Raw genomic sequence first — 15,729 nt, 5'->3', positions numbered from 1 at the left:
AAAGTTATGATAGCCACCGTAGGTCTGTCGTGTACTTCTATCGTCGTGAACAAATATTGGAGCCCCCTGCAACTGAGCGCAATGTTGCAGAGCGCAGAAGACAGGTCCGCCTTTCATGTCCGATGTCGACACTTTTCGGGGGCGCCATGGTTTTGACATTCAAAGGGAAATACATGCCAATGTATTCTGTCATGAAGCCAACACTGCGAAAATAAGTCTCCCAGGCACAACCTGTGACCAACTAATGTGGCCAACAAATATGTGACCTGCTGTAACAAATGTGACCAACAAAAAGCTTTTATGGTGAACTGCATGGTGAACCGAAGGTGACCACCAGATGGCACAGCCACCGAACTTTGCACTGAACGGATCATTGCTATGTATCGTGTGTCTTGTTGGTGTGTACCGTTTTGTCGTTTTTCCTGTCGTTTCCCGTTTTTCTTTTTCTTTTTTTTTTTGTTTTTCTCTCTCTGTGGCAACTCGCGGCCCGTACTCGGCAGACAGACCACCCTGTCTTTCTTTTTTTTTTTTTTTTCGATAAACGATACCCCCCAGGCAAAAAACGTGACGGTCTTGCGCTTCCATTCCACTTGCAGACAATCGAGAAAAACGCCGTCGTCACACCTAGATGTGGACACTTTCTTTCTTTCTTTACCCTCAGATCGTACAGAATAACAGAGAGGGTGGTACATGATGCATCAACTATGAAAATAATGCTTCGAGCAACTTTCGAAACTTGGTAGGATCACGGGCTGCGACAGTGGAGGCAGGCAGGTTGTTTCCAGTCCTTAGATGGCCTTGGTGACGAACGAGTTAGCATAAATACTTGTACGGCTAAATGGAACGAGTAGTTTCTCAGACTGGCCTAGATAATTGGTTATGTGATGAGGAGGTGAAAATAGAGAGTACCTATGAAGAATGTTATGATAGTAGAACTTATGAAGCAAAGAAAGACGAGCGATCATCGACGAGCAAAAAGAAGCGGGAGAGACCATAGAATAGAATAGAAATAGAAAGAGAAAAATTGAAACGTAGGTCGCACTGGTGTTACGAGCTGGTGCGCCTTTGAGGAGAGTTACGCTATAAGGACGGGAATAGTCAGAGAAGATAAAGCGGGCGGCTCGAATTCGTAGCGCTTCTAATTTGGAAGTTAGATGATCGTGGTGAGGGTCCCGTGGTGAGGGAAGCATACTCAAGCTTTGAGCGGACTAATGAAATATAGAGCTGGCGTTTGAGGTCAGAAGGGATTTGGAATAATTAAGTTAATAAAGCCGAGTGCAGCTCTGCCTACGATGGTATTAATATGAATGTCCCAAGTGAGATCGTTAGTAATATGCACACTAAAAAACTTGTCAGTATTTACACTATCCAGTCTAGTACTACCAAGGAAGTAGGAAGTAGTGGAACTGCTACTACGACTGATCGACATGCATTTACATTTGTTAGTATTCAGTGACATAAGCCAAGTCTGACACTAGGATGTCAGAGCGTCGAAATTCTTCTGTAGGGCTGAGAAGGTAAGACCAAGAAGCACGATTATTACGCGATATATATTGCGCAGTAATCAGCAACAATATTTATATAAAAGCTTTCTCTTGTCCCATCCTTCGGTTGGCAATACCAAATATTTATAGTTGAGGAAGATGAGTACACAATCTTCTGTGGCTCATCTCATAGAGTCAACAATACAAAAAAAATGTATGTGTGAGGTTATTGAGAGGCGTAGATCATTGATGTAGATAAGAAGGAGAAGGGGACCAAGGACGGACCCTTGGTGAACCCCTGATGTGACATATGTAGCAGAGGTGTTATTGACGCAAACAAATTGAATTCTATTACGCAGGAAGTAGCGAATCCAAGCTACGATGTTAGGACCGATTTTAAGCGAAGGTAACTAAAGAAGAAGAAGGTGGTGTGGAACAAAGTTAAAGGGACTGTCGCATGCAGCGGCATGCAAACCGAAACTTCGGTGTGGGTGTATCACACGGCCGACAATATTCACGACGGCGAGAATTTCACTTGAGACAACGTCATACTTTGCACGCAATTTGAGCTAACATGCAGTTAGAGTAGACGACGGCATAGTGGAAGCCCTCACGCAAAAACCGTCAAAACGTCACACGGAAGCCCTACAAAGGAACCAATCACCGCACGCGGAAAACGATCGCTTCACTTCGAGGTTTCCTCTCCCCTGTCGATGTTTTGCAGGGCAGGATTATGGAATCTCGTTCGTTCTTTGATGTGCATGTTATCATGGAAGATCGTGCGTATCATTTGCTGGCTTTGGTAATACTTCATAATTGGAAGCGTAAAGTTAAACATGTACGGCGACACGAACAAACACCGGTTCAGCGGCTAACCACTGATGTGGCGCTGGGATCATCTTTTGTGCTTGTCTCTGTGTGTTTATCTTAGCGTTTCCAGTTATAACTCAACTCCAACAGGACTAGCACACAGTTTTAACAATTTGTAGCTAACCCTTTGTAAACTGGTCACTTCGCTGACGGAGTGTGCCCACATTTGACGAATGATGACATCATTCATACCCCAAGCAGCACACAATATTGGGCCCATATTAGCTGGTCATTTGCAGTATGTGTCCAATATGGGGCCCGTTTCGCCAATGTTTCCCCATTTTGGCTGAAATTGGGCAATATGGGCCCGATATTGCCCGTGTAGACCCCATATTGGCTGAAAATTGATAGAATTGGCTGATTGGACGTTGAAGCATGTGAAATGCTTAATTCAATACGTCGTTACATCCAACAACTTCCCGCCCTTCGTTGTCACCTTTATTTTTATTTTTTTAATTTTTTTGTTCAGTGTTCTGGTTACTCTACTTACCCTTATTGTACTTGTTCTAATTAACTGATTGTTCGTTTTGGACTGTACCACAGTGCTTTGCCCTCACAGTCCTGTTATACATCTGTGTCCCTTCTGTAAATGTGCATTCGAAGAATGCACATTTACGAAAAAAAGAAAGAGACAGACAAGCTGCCTTCAGTTCCAGACAGGGGAAAGAGTCTGGTTCAAAGCACAAATGGCTATTGTTGCATGGCAGACAATATAATGTTTTGATAATCAAGATAGTTAAGTTTTACAGAAAACAAAGCTGTAGAGATCTGACGCATCTCTTTCAAATCTATTCCAAGATGAAGGGTAATCTACAGGACAGCCCAAATATCCTGCTAGTAATCCAACGATTATATAAAGTGTTATGATATGAAGTAAGTTAGTAAGTTGATAAGTGTAATATGTTAATAATAATGATAATAATAATGATGAGTTGTTAAGTTAATATGTGTTGTTGCATTATGTAAATGCATTGTATGCAGCATCTACACAATGAGGCGTTCTGAAAATATTCAGGCTTGTGAAACCGCGCAGGAATTATTTTGTTGAAGCCGGCGAATGACAAATTGAAACAGTGCAGCTGCAATGGACCGTGTGTAAACAACAAAACAGAAATGCCAGCCCAATTTCACAAAAATATAACTCCTAACAGATTATACTCAAAACCGTCCTTGTGTAAATCATGAATTTCAAGAAAAGTGAAATTTTGCACATTCATATTTAAATTTCTCAAGTGTGCTTTGCTGCCTGTCACTTCCTCTGATTGCAGAGTGTGCACAGCTAATTTAGTAAGATGTTTTCTGAGGATGTACCATTTATTGGGATAGAGACATATAAGGTCACTATAGATGCTGTTGGGAAATTTCTGCTTGCTGAGACCAAAAGGGGGAAATTGAAGCGAGATTTTACTGCAACTGCAGCACTCAAGTGGGCTGTCACTACTGTAGCTTCTTTCATTGTTGTAGTGAAAAATACGGGTATCACACAAAGAACAGACAGACACAGAGCTCAGCTGAATGCACTTTATGGATTTTAGTTAGGTTCTTCTATCTGTGCTATCGGTGCTATCTCCTTGTAGAAGTGTGGGGTGGCCTGAAAAGGGCCATTTTTAATAACTGTGGTGGTAGGTCTCAGATTGGCACACACAGGTGGTTCCGTTCCACAAATTTTGAACTACGGGATAGCTTTTAGAGAACCTGGTCTGATGTTGACTAAACAATGCACAGGCGTACATTTGGCTCGTCGGAGGGAATTCTGCAGGCCGAGAACGAGGTGTTGCATGCTCATCCCTGAAAAACAATGTATTACACCTAGATGGTGATCCAGATACTAGATTCCACGGAACAATACTACTTTACTCATGAAGAAAACTGGGGGTGGTACGAAACACCACGTGAAGCGATCTCTGATAATTATCACCACACCTGACATGGTATGACTGGGACGAGATGTACGACTGCTGAGGTGAAAAGCAGGTTGGTAACATGCAAAAATGTGTTATGTACTCATATCGCAGTGCTCCCCACTGGCTTCAGTGTACCCTCCCAATGGTAGACAGTACTGAAATATTCATCTAATAGTTGCTCCATTGAAATTACTAGAAACGTTACTAAATTTCTTAGCTTTTAGAACAGTGTCACCTCCTTCACTCACATCAGACAGGTGAAAGGTTATGTCCATTGGGTGGCATGTGCTGGACTTTGGAAACAAATGAACAACTGTGGAATGACGAGTGATGAATATCCTATATTGGGCATGCCTGCACATGTTCCGCTCTCGAGACTTTTTTTCTTGCACATCTGTATCATCAAATGTTTACGAAGTCTGTACAGCTTACCCTTCAGATGGTACAGTGGTATTGAATTATGAAGATACGGAAGCCGCTGCTTGACACTGTGCATTGCTGATGTGTTGTGAGTAGCTATTGTTTACAGTTGCAGCACTCCTGTACCACAAGCACTCCTGTGTCCTTTGTGCCATAAATTGCCAGGGCAGTGAGCTGATCCTATATTGGGGAGAGTGTACAGGAAGGATTGAGACTCAAGCCAGTCTGTGTGGAAGCGTTGAATGAAGCTAGTCTGAGCAGCTGTGAAAGAAAGCACTGACATAATGTAATAATTCATATTACATAAATCGCAAGCAAATGGCCGGTTAGAACCGCTGCAGATATGACACAAGTGTGCTGAGGAATCCACACTGGCTTACGGTTTGGTCCACTGCTACACCTAAATATACACTAGAAAACGAAAATAAGAGGCGTAAAATAATGATTTCATGCGCTCAGGAAACGAAAACAGCAACTGGGAGTGACCGCGTCAAAGTATACTCCTGTCAATGGCTTAGTATCATAACTACCGTAGTAGTTTTAATTCAGTTAGTGTCCACGAAACCTCGAACTCATGTACTGCAGAAAGTCTAATGCTTATACCTGTCACTGTGTCAAAAGCGCAAATGTCCATCGATGGGCTTGGAATATGCATGGGTTTCACTCTGAAAGCAAAAGAAAGCAACACAAGTTTGCAGCGCTACTATTACTTCAACGCTATACGCCATCTTTATCTCGTGAACGTAAGAACCCTGGGATTACGTTACAAATGTACGGTAATCTTACTTTCATATATCTTCTCCATAGGATTCATAAAAAGACGGTCGGCACAACATGGACTTTTAGCGACTTTTTCTTTTCTTCTTTGTCCTTGGCATGCTCACTCTTGCTTTGAAGATATCACTACGTCGTACTACATACGCGTCGTCTGAGAAGTGCATCGAACAGACATGACACGCTGTTTTCAGTTTTATCCCACGGTTGATAGCTCGCAACCGTAGGTTGCCACTTTCGCTCCGTACATCGTCGTCTTCGGTATGGTAAAACGAAATATTCGGATCCTTCATTGAGATATTCTTGCAGTAAGGCACACTGCAGACATTATCAACCGGCACCCTTGACAACAAATGCCGCGTAGACCAATTAGGAGCACTTTGAAAGTTCGGAATCAGGACAGAAGCAGACGGAAACACTGGCCGTATGTCGTCTGCCCGGTGGTGGTGGTGGTGAAAAGGCTCGCCGTTGTCGGCCTCACAGAGGTGGGCAGCGTCACGACTGACGCCCTGGGGAAATGTGCGTCCTGGGCCGACTTCTAAGGGAACTGTCACGACATATGTCTGAAAGCGTCTGAGGAAAACCCAGGAAAAACCCCAGACAGCACAGCCGGTGGTGGTGGTGATGGTGAAACGGCTTGCCGTTGTCGGCCTCACGTATGTGGGCAACGTCACGACTGACGCCCTGGGGACAGCACAGCCGGCACCATCCGGGGCCTCTCATACAACCAATCAGCTGGGATTCCGTAGAACGTAACTGGTAGCTGTTGTTGCCAGCTGACTTTTGTGTTGAGAATGCGGCCTGAAAATTAATTTTCCCGATAACAATGCAGATTTTTTGCGGCATAATTTGTAGGCTTACATTTCAAGCTACGGGTAATCGAACGGTGATATCTCCCAAAGCGAGTTGCCGCATGCTACTATTCGTTTAAAGGTACTGTAAAGCAGCACCGATCAAATGTCGTTTAGTGTGGCTATTCGATAGTCCAAGCCACCAGGACAAAAACTGCGCAAGTTTCATTCCAATCGACGGTGCAATTAATTAGAAAATTACAATTAAAGATTACGGGCAACACTGTACTAGGTATTCGAAATGAATCCGTCCTCCTGACACATACGGCGGGAACCACATTGCATGCGTATAACACTGGGCCCGACATAACAATCCACCACAATCCACCATAAAATCCGCCCCTGCAATCCACACAACGATCCACATCTGAGGATCAACGGATAAGCGAACTGAAATGAAATGCTGAGCCGTCGAAAAAAATGTGTCAGACGTTCAAGAAGCCAGACAGCGTCGGGTCTTGTTTGTTCACAGAGAGAGTTTGTTCGTTCGAAAGAGGCCGCGAACAGAAGGAGCGCGCAGGCGTAGCAGAGAAGTAGGGAGAGCCTCCATCGAACAGCGGCCAGCGCTGGGTTACTTCGCAAAAACAGGGGTTAACAGGTTAAATTGCTAACAGGGGTTTCAGAATGCATAGGTAAACAGGAAAACTAATAATATGGTTACTAAAATAACGAAGTTCCGATGTAATAGTGTGTAATACCAATTTTGAGTGTTGCCCGCTGTACAGGGGGTTGTTTGACACCAGGCGTCGCACCACTCCACTACGCCGCATCTTTCATGGCAAATTAAAAATATTTAGAGCGCGTTGTCGGTCGTATGGTTCCGCATATGGTATTTAGAAGCAGTAAAGTCTCTAGTCACATCACCGGCATATCATGCTTGTCTACTGCTTTACAGTACCTTTAACATACAGTTATGGGGGAAACAACACTGTCGAAGGGGGAGCAGATATCACCCTTCCCAATGAGGGATACAGCGTACATGTCAAATAGAGTTTTATTACTTTCAACTGTGGGGGAACACGAGCTCTTGCGACCATTTGACAGTAACAGGGCGCGCTGACCCTTTGATGTTAGAAAATTGGAAAAAGTTTGTGAAAACGGTTTTATCACGAAGTCCAATATGAGACCGGTTTACAAGGTAACTAGCAATTAGACCAACCGCAGGTCCTGTGATATCCTATAACTGACGGATTTAGAAAGAAGAATTTCGTGGGTGACACAGTCAAAAGCTCTAGCCACCCTAGTCGATTGTTTGATGCGTTCCGTAGGAGAGAAAGGAGCCGTTTCTGTAGAATAACACCTGCAGAAACCGAACTGGATTGCACATGACACATGAAATTTGTTAAGATAAAACAGTCAATGATTTTGCCCACCATAGAAAAATATCGAAATTGGTCTGTAATTACTGGTATCAGAAGGATCACCTTTCTGAAGTACAGCCACAATGAATATATACGCCTTGCCTAAAACAGAGACTCACAATGTGAGATAGCACAGGGGATATAATGGCCTTAACCACTTTCAATTTAGATGCGAGTATGTTGTCATACCTAGGCAGGGATTTCCCTACACCCCCCCCCCCACCAGGGGGGTGTACACCCTCCCTGCATTTTTGCAACACCCCCCCCCCCCCCTGAAATTTCTCAGGTGACCCCACCCAGCTCGGCCACCAACACGTTCTGGTAGTGAGTCCGGCGCAGCGAGTTACATCCTGTAGTGTCAACCTTGGGCTCTATAGGACCACAGTCATACGGATGATCGTACCATGCATTTGTCCAAAATCATTTGAAAGTGACTGTTCAATGCATATATTCCGCTCATATACGAGCAAAAATGCGTGGGGGCACGAAAACTCAATGTGGATCATCAAGAAGCATTTGCGCCCAACTCAATCAAGAGAGATATTCTGCTTTTTTCGTCTAAGGTTTTCACCGTTAGTTGCTAGGTATTCATTGAGCTTCGTGAGATAAGGTGCAAGTCTTTTTTCTTTGTCGCTCGTGTGACTATGCATCTAACGTAACAACATGAGCAAATAAAACGGGAAAGCTGTGCAGATATGTCACCATTGTGCCACGATTCTTTCCGTGTCTAAGAAAAATTCCGTAAGTGGAACCTTCACCAAGCATAACCCCCCCTTGAAAGCTCGGCACCCCCCCCCCCCCAGCACTGAATTTCTGGGGAAATCACTGTACCTAGGTGACGTATTACGCAATGGTAATTTCGGCCACGTCCGTAGGTGTAGGCTGAGGGGAAGTAAAGATTGCAGAAGACGACATGGCATAGGAGCAGGTAGTACGTACCCTTATCACTATCAACTAAGGTACTAGAAAAAAGGCGTTGAAAGCGGCAGCGATCTCCTATTCTCTTCCCAGAATAGTACCGTTTTGCATGATCTTATCTATCCGGGCCCTCGTACCATCCCTATTAAGGAATTTATTGACTGCTTTCCATTTATCTTTGGTGGTTGAGTAGGACGTGATTTGTGATTAAAAGACCGCGGAATTATATGCACTAAAACCCCGCTAAATATGCATGCAATCATGCAGCAAACTATGGGAAAACATGCAACTAAACATGCAGCAAAAAATGACTAAACATGCATAATACATGCAGCCAAAGTGGCAAAGCAAGCATTAAACATGCTGCAAATGTGTCGAAAAGTGTAGAAATATGCAATATGCGCATGGGTTATTTTCATGCGTGTTGTACAGAACTTGAGGGTACAATCTACATTTACAACATCAACAATGGCTAGAAGAACGAATGTTACTCCACCATCAACTACTTGTAGTTCTGGTGACAATAGACCACGATATACTGTTCCACATCTGGTCGCACCAGCGCGACCTACCGTTTCCATATTTTTTTTTTCTTTCTTTCTATTTCTGTTCTATTCCATTCTATACTGCTCCAAGTTTTCGGGGCTGAAACTTTGACATCTCTCAGTAAGCATAAGCTTGTATGCTGAAAAGCTCCTCTCAACAACATTGCTTCGGTGACCGAGGAGGAGGAGGAGGAGTGTCGTTGGGAGGAACCCGAGAGGTCTGCCTGCCTGATTAGGCGGCATGTTTCTCGGGAAGGGAAATGTGGTGGAGAGGAGGAGAGGAAAGGGTGAAGTGGAAGACCGAGCGGAATCCGCTCGGGGGGAGGATAGCTGCGTCCATGGGCCGACTTCAGGGGAACTGTGCCGGCATACGCCTATTACACATCTGAGGGAAACCCAGGAAAAACCCCAGACGGCACAGCCGGCCCGCGGATTCGAACCGCGGACCTCCCAGTCTCCAAGCGCACGCGTTACCGCTGCGCCACCGGAGCTGGTCCTGGTGACCAAGGAGATAAATGCTGGGATTCTCTTGTACCTAAATGGGGATTCACCTGGCACTATGAATAGGAATCGTTCTCTGACGAGAGGGTCGGGCTATTGACAAGCAAGGCCAAGCGCGGGACCAGCCTATTGTACCAGAGAAAGAAAGAAGGGGGGTTAACATGAAAGAACTGGCTAACCTTTTCAGTGACTTTCATCTTTCAACGGGGGTTAAGTTCCACTGAACTGAAAATTTGGACACGACGGGGAAGTGTGCTGGACACAGACTTGACGACGAAGAAAAGTATTTTGAGTACTGAGTAGACAAATACTGAAAAAAAAAGTATTTTAAATACTTTAAAAATATTTGTCGCAAAAAGTATTGAGTATAGTACCAAAATACCCCAAAAAAAAGTATTGAAAATACTGTATTTTGAGTACGTACTCAAGATACGTACAATTCTGAGCCGACTCCAATGCTGGTTTCGCATGCACCTGTAGCGAACGCAGCCTTCCGCGCGTCTTCACGTGCCCGGTATCCGAGAAGGTCGTGTCAACCGGATGCGCGCGCGCATTTATGCACAAACATGCAGTATTCTTACAAACATGCACTAAAGTTCGAAACATGCATTTTCATGCATTTTAAAACCTTCACTAATGCATTCATATGGCCTCAAAACGTGCAAATATATTGCGTTCGAAGCTCTGCATGCCCCGGAAAGAAACATGCAAAACATGCCAATCCGGGGTCTGGTGATTAATAATAACGCCTCTTAGCGTGATCAACAACCCGAGACAAGATGCGTGAGTAAAGCACATTCCTGTTTCTAAGCATTATACTGAAAGGCTGTTTTTCCACCCTTTTTTCAAGATTGTGTTTCTTTTTTGTGATCCATGGGGACCCGGAGTTTATTTGTTTCGAGATACAGTTATTACAGTGTTAAGCTTGATAGCTGTACTGATCAAACTAGGAAACAAAGCATAAGCTTCATTGACCCACGAGGAAGTGAAAACGGGAGTTTGTTCTTCAAGTACTCCCCATCACCGGTTTATGTGGTGTCAGTTGAACAGAGCCGTGATGACTGGTATGGTCGTCTCCTCAAGGGATATCAGTATGGGTACGTGTATTACTGTAAATATATATATATATATACATAGAAGAGGAACCGAAATTCAACCAGTTTCCCCTCAAGCGTGTGAGGTCTGCTCTCTGTGTTGCACGATAAATAGTTTATTTTCTTCCAAAGTTACATTTCACCCTCAATTACATACTTTCATTTGCAATGTTAATTTGAGAAGTAGTTGTAGGACAGAACACCAAACCATTATGACACCGGTGTCAACATAATTCCAATGGAAATGGAATCATCATGAATAAACCCATCGCGTTTCACACATTCCAGACTAATAAGGAAAGGAACACAGTGCATCATGAATGGCTCACCTGCTGGCCGATATATCCAGATACCTTTGGAACTAAATAGTTTACGTCCGTTGTTAAGGGGGTTCACCAGTGTGAAGTCGCAAGACGTACAAAATGGCCACTTTAGGAAAGAATCGTATGCGCTCTGGCAGATCTGGAGGGAGAAGTGGACGGTCTCATCCTCACTGCCGACGAACATTAGTTGCATTCGCACAGAATAACCACAAAGGACGAATACATCCGAGTAATGCTTTAGGCCCCCTCGCTCCTTGGACTTGGACGCAAGTTCAGTAATGCCCCGAATATGCCACACTGCCTGATTCGTTCCTGCTTTCACAATATGCTCCATTGTGTCCAGCTGCCGTCCAATAGTGTTCAGTTTTTCAATGATTTCATCGGTAGCCACGCTGGTTATTCCACGGTTATCCTGCGCACCGCTTGCGGCGTTCCCTGCCCTCCCTTGCCCTGTTCCCTCATTGATTGTCTTCGAACCGACTTCGAGTGTTCCCTTGAGGTCCTCTCTCGACAACAGATTTGTCGCTGCATTTCTTAGCGCTCCATCTGTACGTTCCAGCCGCTCGAGAAGTTGATCCAATAGCTGCTTATTTGCAGACGTGCACTGCTTCGCGCCTTCGACGCCGGCGGTATGATTGTTGAGCTGAGTTTCAATCGCGCAAATTCTCTCAGCGATAGCGTCCAGCGAGGCGTCGATTTTCCGGCCGATGTTCACGACTCCTTCGTTATCTCCTGCTTCACGTCCGCTGGATGACGAACTCTTGCATTGTTGTCCGCCGTAATGACTGACGATATCACCGCGCAGCACTGCGGCATTGCACCTGTTACACGACACAACATGGAAGGCACAGCCACTTAGGAAGTGATTCTTCACTTGCTCCATATTCCCAACGAAGTCGCACCCGTTGCTGGAGTTGCAACAGCGCATTTTGCATTTCTCGAGGTGATTCGGCTTGAACACGCATACTTGCGCTTCGCTTTCTTGTGTGCTTTCTCCATCGAGTGGGCAACGTTGATTGCCACGAAGGACGACCTGATAACATTGGCCACAGAGTGCATGACAACATTCCAGAAGAAATGTCTCCTTGGGAACCACGTTGCATAAAGAACAGGATCGGACGGAAGGGAGGTCCATGAACTCAATCGGACGCCAATCCATGGCGGATGAAAATCCACTCAAGCATTTTGCGGAACACATCTTCCCAACTCGAGTCGCGAGACGAGCGTAAACCGCTCCTCCCGACCCACAGCCAGATAAGGCTTACGCGCGATAACAGTGTGAGATTTTACAGCCAGACGGACTCAGCCAAATATAGCGCACACACAGACGCACACAGAATCGGCACGCAAGGATCGGATAACAAGAGCAGACAGGCATCCAGCTTTTGAACACCTGTGGTCGCTCTGCGCTCTCAGGTTTCCGGACGGCCGATGAGAGTCAGTTAGCGTCTGCCTCAAGGTGTTAAGCACGCGGCATGTACTCTGTTTAGTCAAGTAAAGTTCCCTGTAACTGTTCCCCTGCCCCAACTCACACCAGCGGCATCTCGTGGAAACAATACGCGCTACTGTGAGTAGTCGCGGTGCCTCCCTCTAGTGTGCGTACAGCTAGTCAGTGCCTTCTCTACAGAGCCGTCGCGAGGCAAGTTTGCGCCCGGGGCAGGGCACATCTGCAGCGCCCCCCCCCCCTCCCTTCCTCACTGCCGTCAGAAGCCTTGTAAACAAAGAAAAGAAAACGCCCATTTACACTGCCGAGACCGTAAATTCAACTTCTCTTCATTCCTACTTTATACTGTCCAACCAACCTGCCAGGGATTGCAGTTCGGCGCCCACTCTGGCGAGGGCGCCCGAGGCGGCTGCCCCTCTCGCACCCCCGTCGCTACGGCTCTGCTTCTCTAGTCCTTGCAGTATCCGATATCATCTGGTGGCGCTCGAGAGTCTGACTTATCCCTATCCCCCGCTCCGCTAGTTAGTTGGTAACCCTCACAGGGGTGGCATCCAATGTATTGCTCCGTAGACGAAAGCGTGCTGGGCGAACGCAATGCATCCTGGACAGGTCCTGGTCAGGCGCCCACAGCTCCCCATAGAGCACATAGTTTGAGATAATTCAGGCAACAATGGACATACAACCAATGAAAATGCGTCGTGATGCCTAGCAGCCAGCCAATCAGCAACCTCTCCGTTTGGCTCGCCTTTCGGCCGGCCCTGGCTACCATTGACTTCTACTGGTTTTCATACCTGGCACCCATTATTCCAAAATAACTAAGACATTTTTATAGGCTAAATATATATTTATTGATGCAACGTATAGACTCAAATGTTTGACTCATATATTCACCGTGCGTACAGGACGTTTCGTTCGTTGAATAGACTGCAACCAAACCAAGTTCGAACTTGCAAAGCACACACACAGTCTACTTCTGGAGGCGAGCGAAGTTCACGTGTGCGTGCGTTTCGCAGATGAGCATCTTCTTCTCATACTGCATGGCGATGCACCGAAGGTCAAACAGTCACGGGAAATACTTTTGTCGTTACGAACACTCTCTTCTTAGGGCTAGATTTTGAACTTTTCGCTATCCCGTAACGCTTGCTAAACGCTCGTGCTCCCCGGTTGACGGCCAATGCGCGTGACGGAATGAGCGCGCAAATTTTGAAAACTAGCTATAACGATCGCTATGTGCACATCAAGATTGAGCCCTTTAGTCACTGTATTTGAAAATGCGACAGCGCTCGAAAGTGTTCCTCACGCGTCAGCTCACCACGCATTCCAGTTCCAACCCGGCTAGAATGTCCGTAGGTTGATACTTTATCGGAGATCAGTACATGGCCAGAGTCACTATAACTCACGAACAAACCCGCGAATACACTTCCTCTTTGGTCGTTGTGGTCAACCGACATCGGCGAGCCGCGGAGACGTAGCGACCTTGCTTGGAGCTGCCCGCCTGCCCAGACTGCCCGCGAAAAGTGAGCTGTCAGATATTTCGAAACTTTGTCAACCAATCCCGGAGTGCGCAACCTCCTCGGGCCAATGGGCATCCGTCATGATGCCTGACGATGTAATACCACGTGACTATGACGTGTTTTATTTTTCTACTGCCCCGAATGCCGGGAGCTATTGAGGCCTGGTCCTGGTCGCACGTCGCAGCAAACGTCAAGGCACACGTGACCTTAAAGATGGCGGCGCCCGTGATCGGCGGTCAAACCGTTTGTAAACAATGCGGTTGTTGTTTCTGCGTGACGTTTTGGATTCCTTTCGATCACGGTAATTATTTTTATACGATAATCTCGCAGTAAAACGCGCAGGTTTACACTAAGTCCTTGTACTGTTGACGACTCCCAAAGATGTGACGACGACAGCGCGTTTAAGTCTCACTGAGCAAACTAACGAGAAATAGGCTACCGTGTTGTGAAGGAAGCACCGCATAGTTTACGCTAGCAAAATAAGTTCATCTCTTGGCTTTACGAGAACGGAAATATGTCGGTAAGCGCTGGAATATGTCGGTAAAACAGCATGTAAACAAAGTCACGTGACCTCAAAATGACGTTCTCTATGACGTGCGACCAGGACAAGATGGCAGTACTAGTTTAGGCTGCCAAGGGGGACGTCGGACAAGGTAGGAGACACGACAACAGAAACAGCTTACTCTCAACTGACGAAGTTTAATGCAAGGAACAAAAACATCAGAACTACAAGATATGATGACGTCAACAGCAATGACAGCAGGGTTAGCACACTCAAACGGTGATATCACGATCTGTGCGACTGTCAGTTAGATAACCACATTCCGCAGAAGACAAGGCTATTGAAGGGGAGCTAACACACTCGGGACCATGCTGAAAAATGTTGAAGGCCTCGTGTATCTCCCTCACTGTCTGATTGGGATGCTTGGCATATTGCTTGCTTGCATAATGCTTGGCATCTATTGCATTAAATTTCGTCAGTTGAGAGTAAGCGGTTTCTGTTGTCGTGTCTCCTACTTTGTCCGACGTCCCCCTTGGCAGCCTAAACTAGTAATGTCACACCAACTACCCCAACTTTGCACTTTGGCAAGATGGCAGTTTTGCCAAAGGCACCCGCTTGAGGGTAGTTACAACAATGGCGGGTTGGTGTCACCCCTGTGGTAACCCTGCACCAGAGGAGGCACAGTAAGCGGGTTTCGTCGCCGCGAAAATAGTGTCGCCGCTGGCATTTCCCGCCAAATTCCGGCTACTTACTTGTCATTGGCTCCGGTCCCCCACGTGACCTTTTTCGATTATGATTGGCTGAGGCTCATTCAACAGGTGGATTCGCTCGCGTGCGTTCCTCCGAGGCGCCGACCCGTCTGACCGTTGTGCAGCTTAGAGCCCTGCACGGGCCGACTTTTCCGGGCCCGACCCGGCCCAGGCGCATCGAAAAATGGCCCGGCCCGACCCGGGCCCGGACCTTCATATTTTTATGCGGCCCGGCCCGGCCCGGTGACCCAGTGACTAGAGGCCGGCCCAGCGTCTAAGGAAATAGGGCCCGGGCCGGTGACCCGGCGAGTAGATCCCGGCCTAGTATTTCCAGCCGCGACGTACGCGTTTCTGGCGATTATCAAACAAATTTATAAGTAAATTTATAAGGAGAGAAGACAAACATACAAGTGATGGCGGTTTAACACCGTAACCGCACGAGACCAAATTAAATCCAGAACGCACGCGGGCATGG

The 15,729-nt window shown here is 46.2% G+C and overlaps 1 protein-coding gene across 4 annotated transcripts in view; it reads right to left on the bottom strand.

Annotated features, from left to right (window-relative positions):
• Positions 1–12,512, bottom strand: part of LOC135391666 (uncharacterized) — a 110,251-nt gene extending 97,739 nt beyond the window's left edge. For 2 of the 4 annotated variants that reach the window (XR_010422072.1, XR_010422073.1), the window contains exons 1-3: positions 11,052–12,512; positions 5,465–6,253; positions 4,691–5,343 (exon numbers count right to left, since the gene is read on the bottom strand). Coding sequence is in view for 1 of the 4 variants with exons in the window: in XM_064622006.1 (XP_064478076.1) it covers positions 11,052–12,243 (1,192 nt within the window). In the remaining 3 variants the exon portion in view is untranslated. The remainder of the gene's footprint in view (positions 1–4,690; positions 5,344–5,464; positions 6,254–11,051) is intronic. The other 2 variants (XR_010422074.1, XM_064622006.1) reach the window with 2 other exon arrangements.
• Between the last annotated feature and the right edge of the window lie 3,217 nt (positions 12,513–15,729).

The sequence above is a fragment of the Ornithodoros turicata genome, chromosome 4 (genome assembly GCF_037126465.1).
Source record: "Ornithodoros turicata isolate Travis chromosome 4, ASM3712646v1, whole genome shotgun sequence".
Classification (NCBI taxonomy): domain Eukaryota; kingdom Metazoa; phylum Arthropoda; class Arachnida; order Ixodida; family Argasidae; genus Ornithodoros; species Ornithodoros turicata.
Note: the sequence above shows the minus strand (reverse complement) of the source record. Positions and strands in the feature narration are given on the sequence as shown.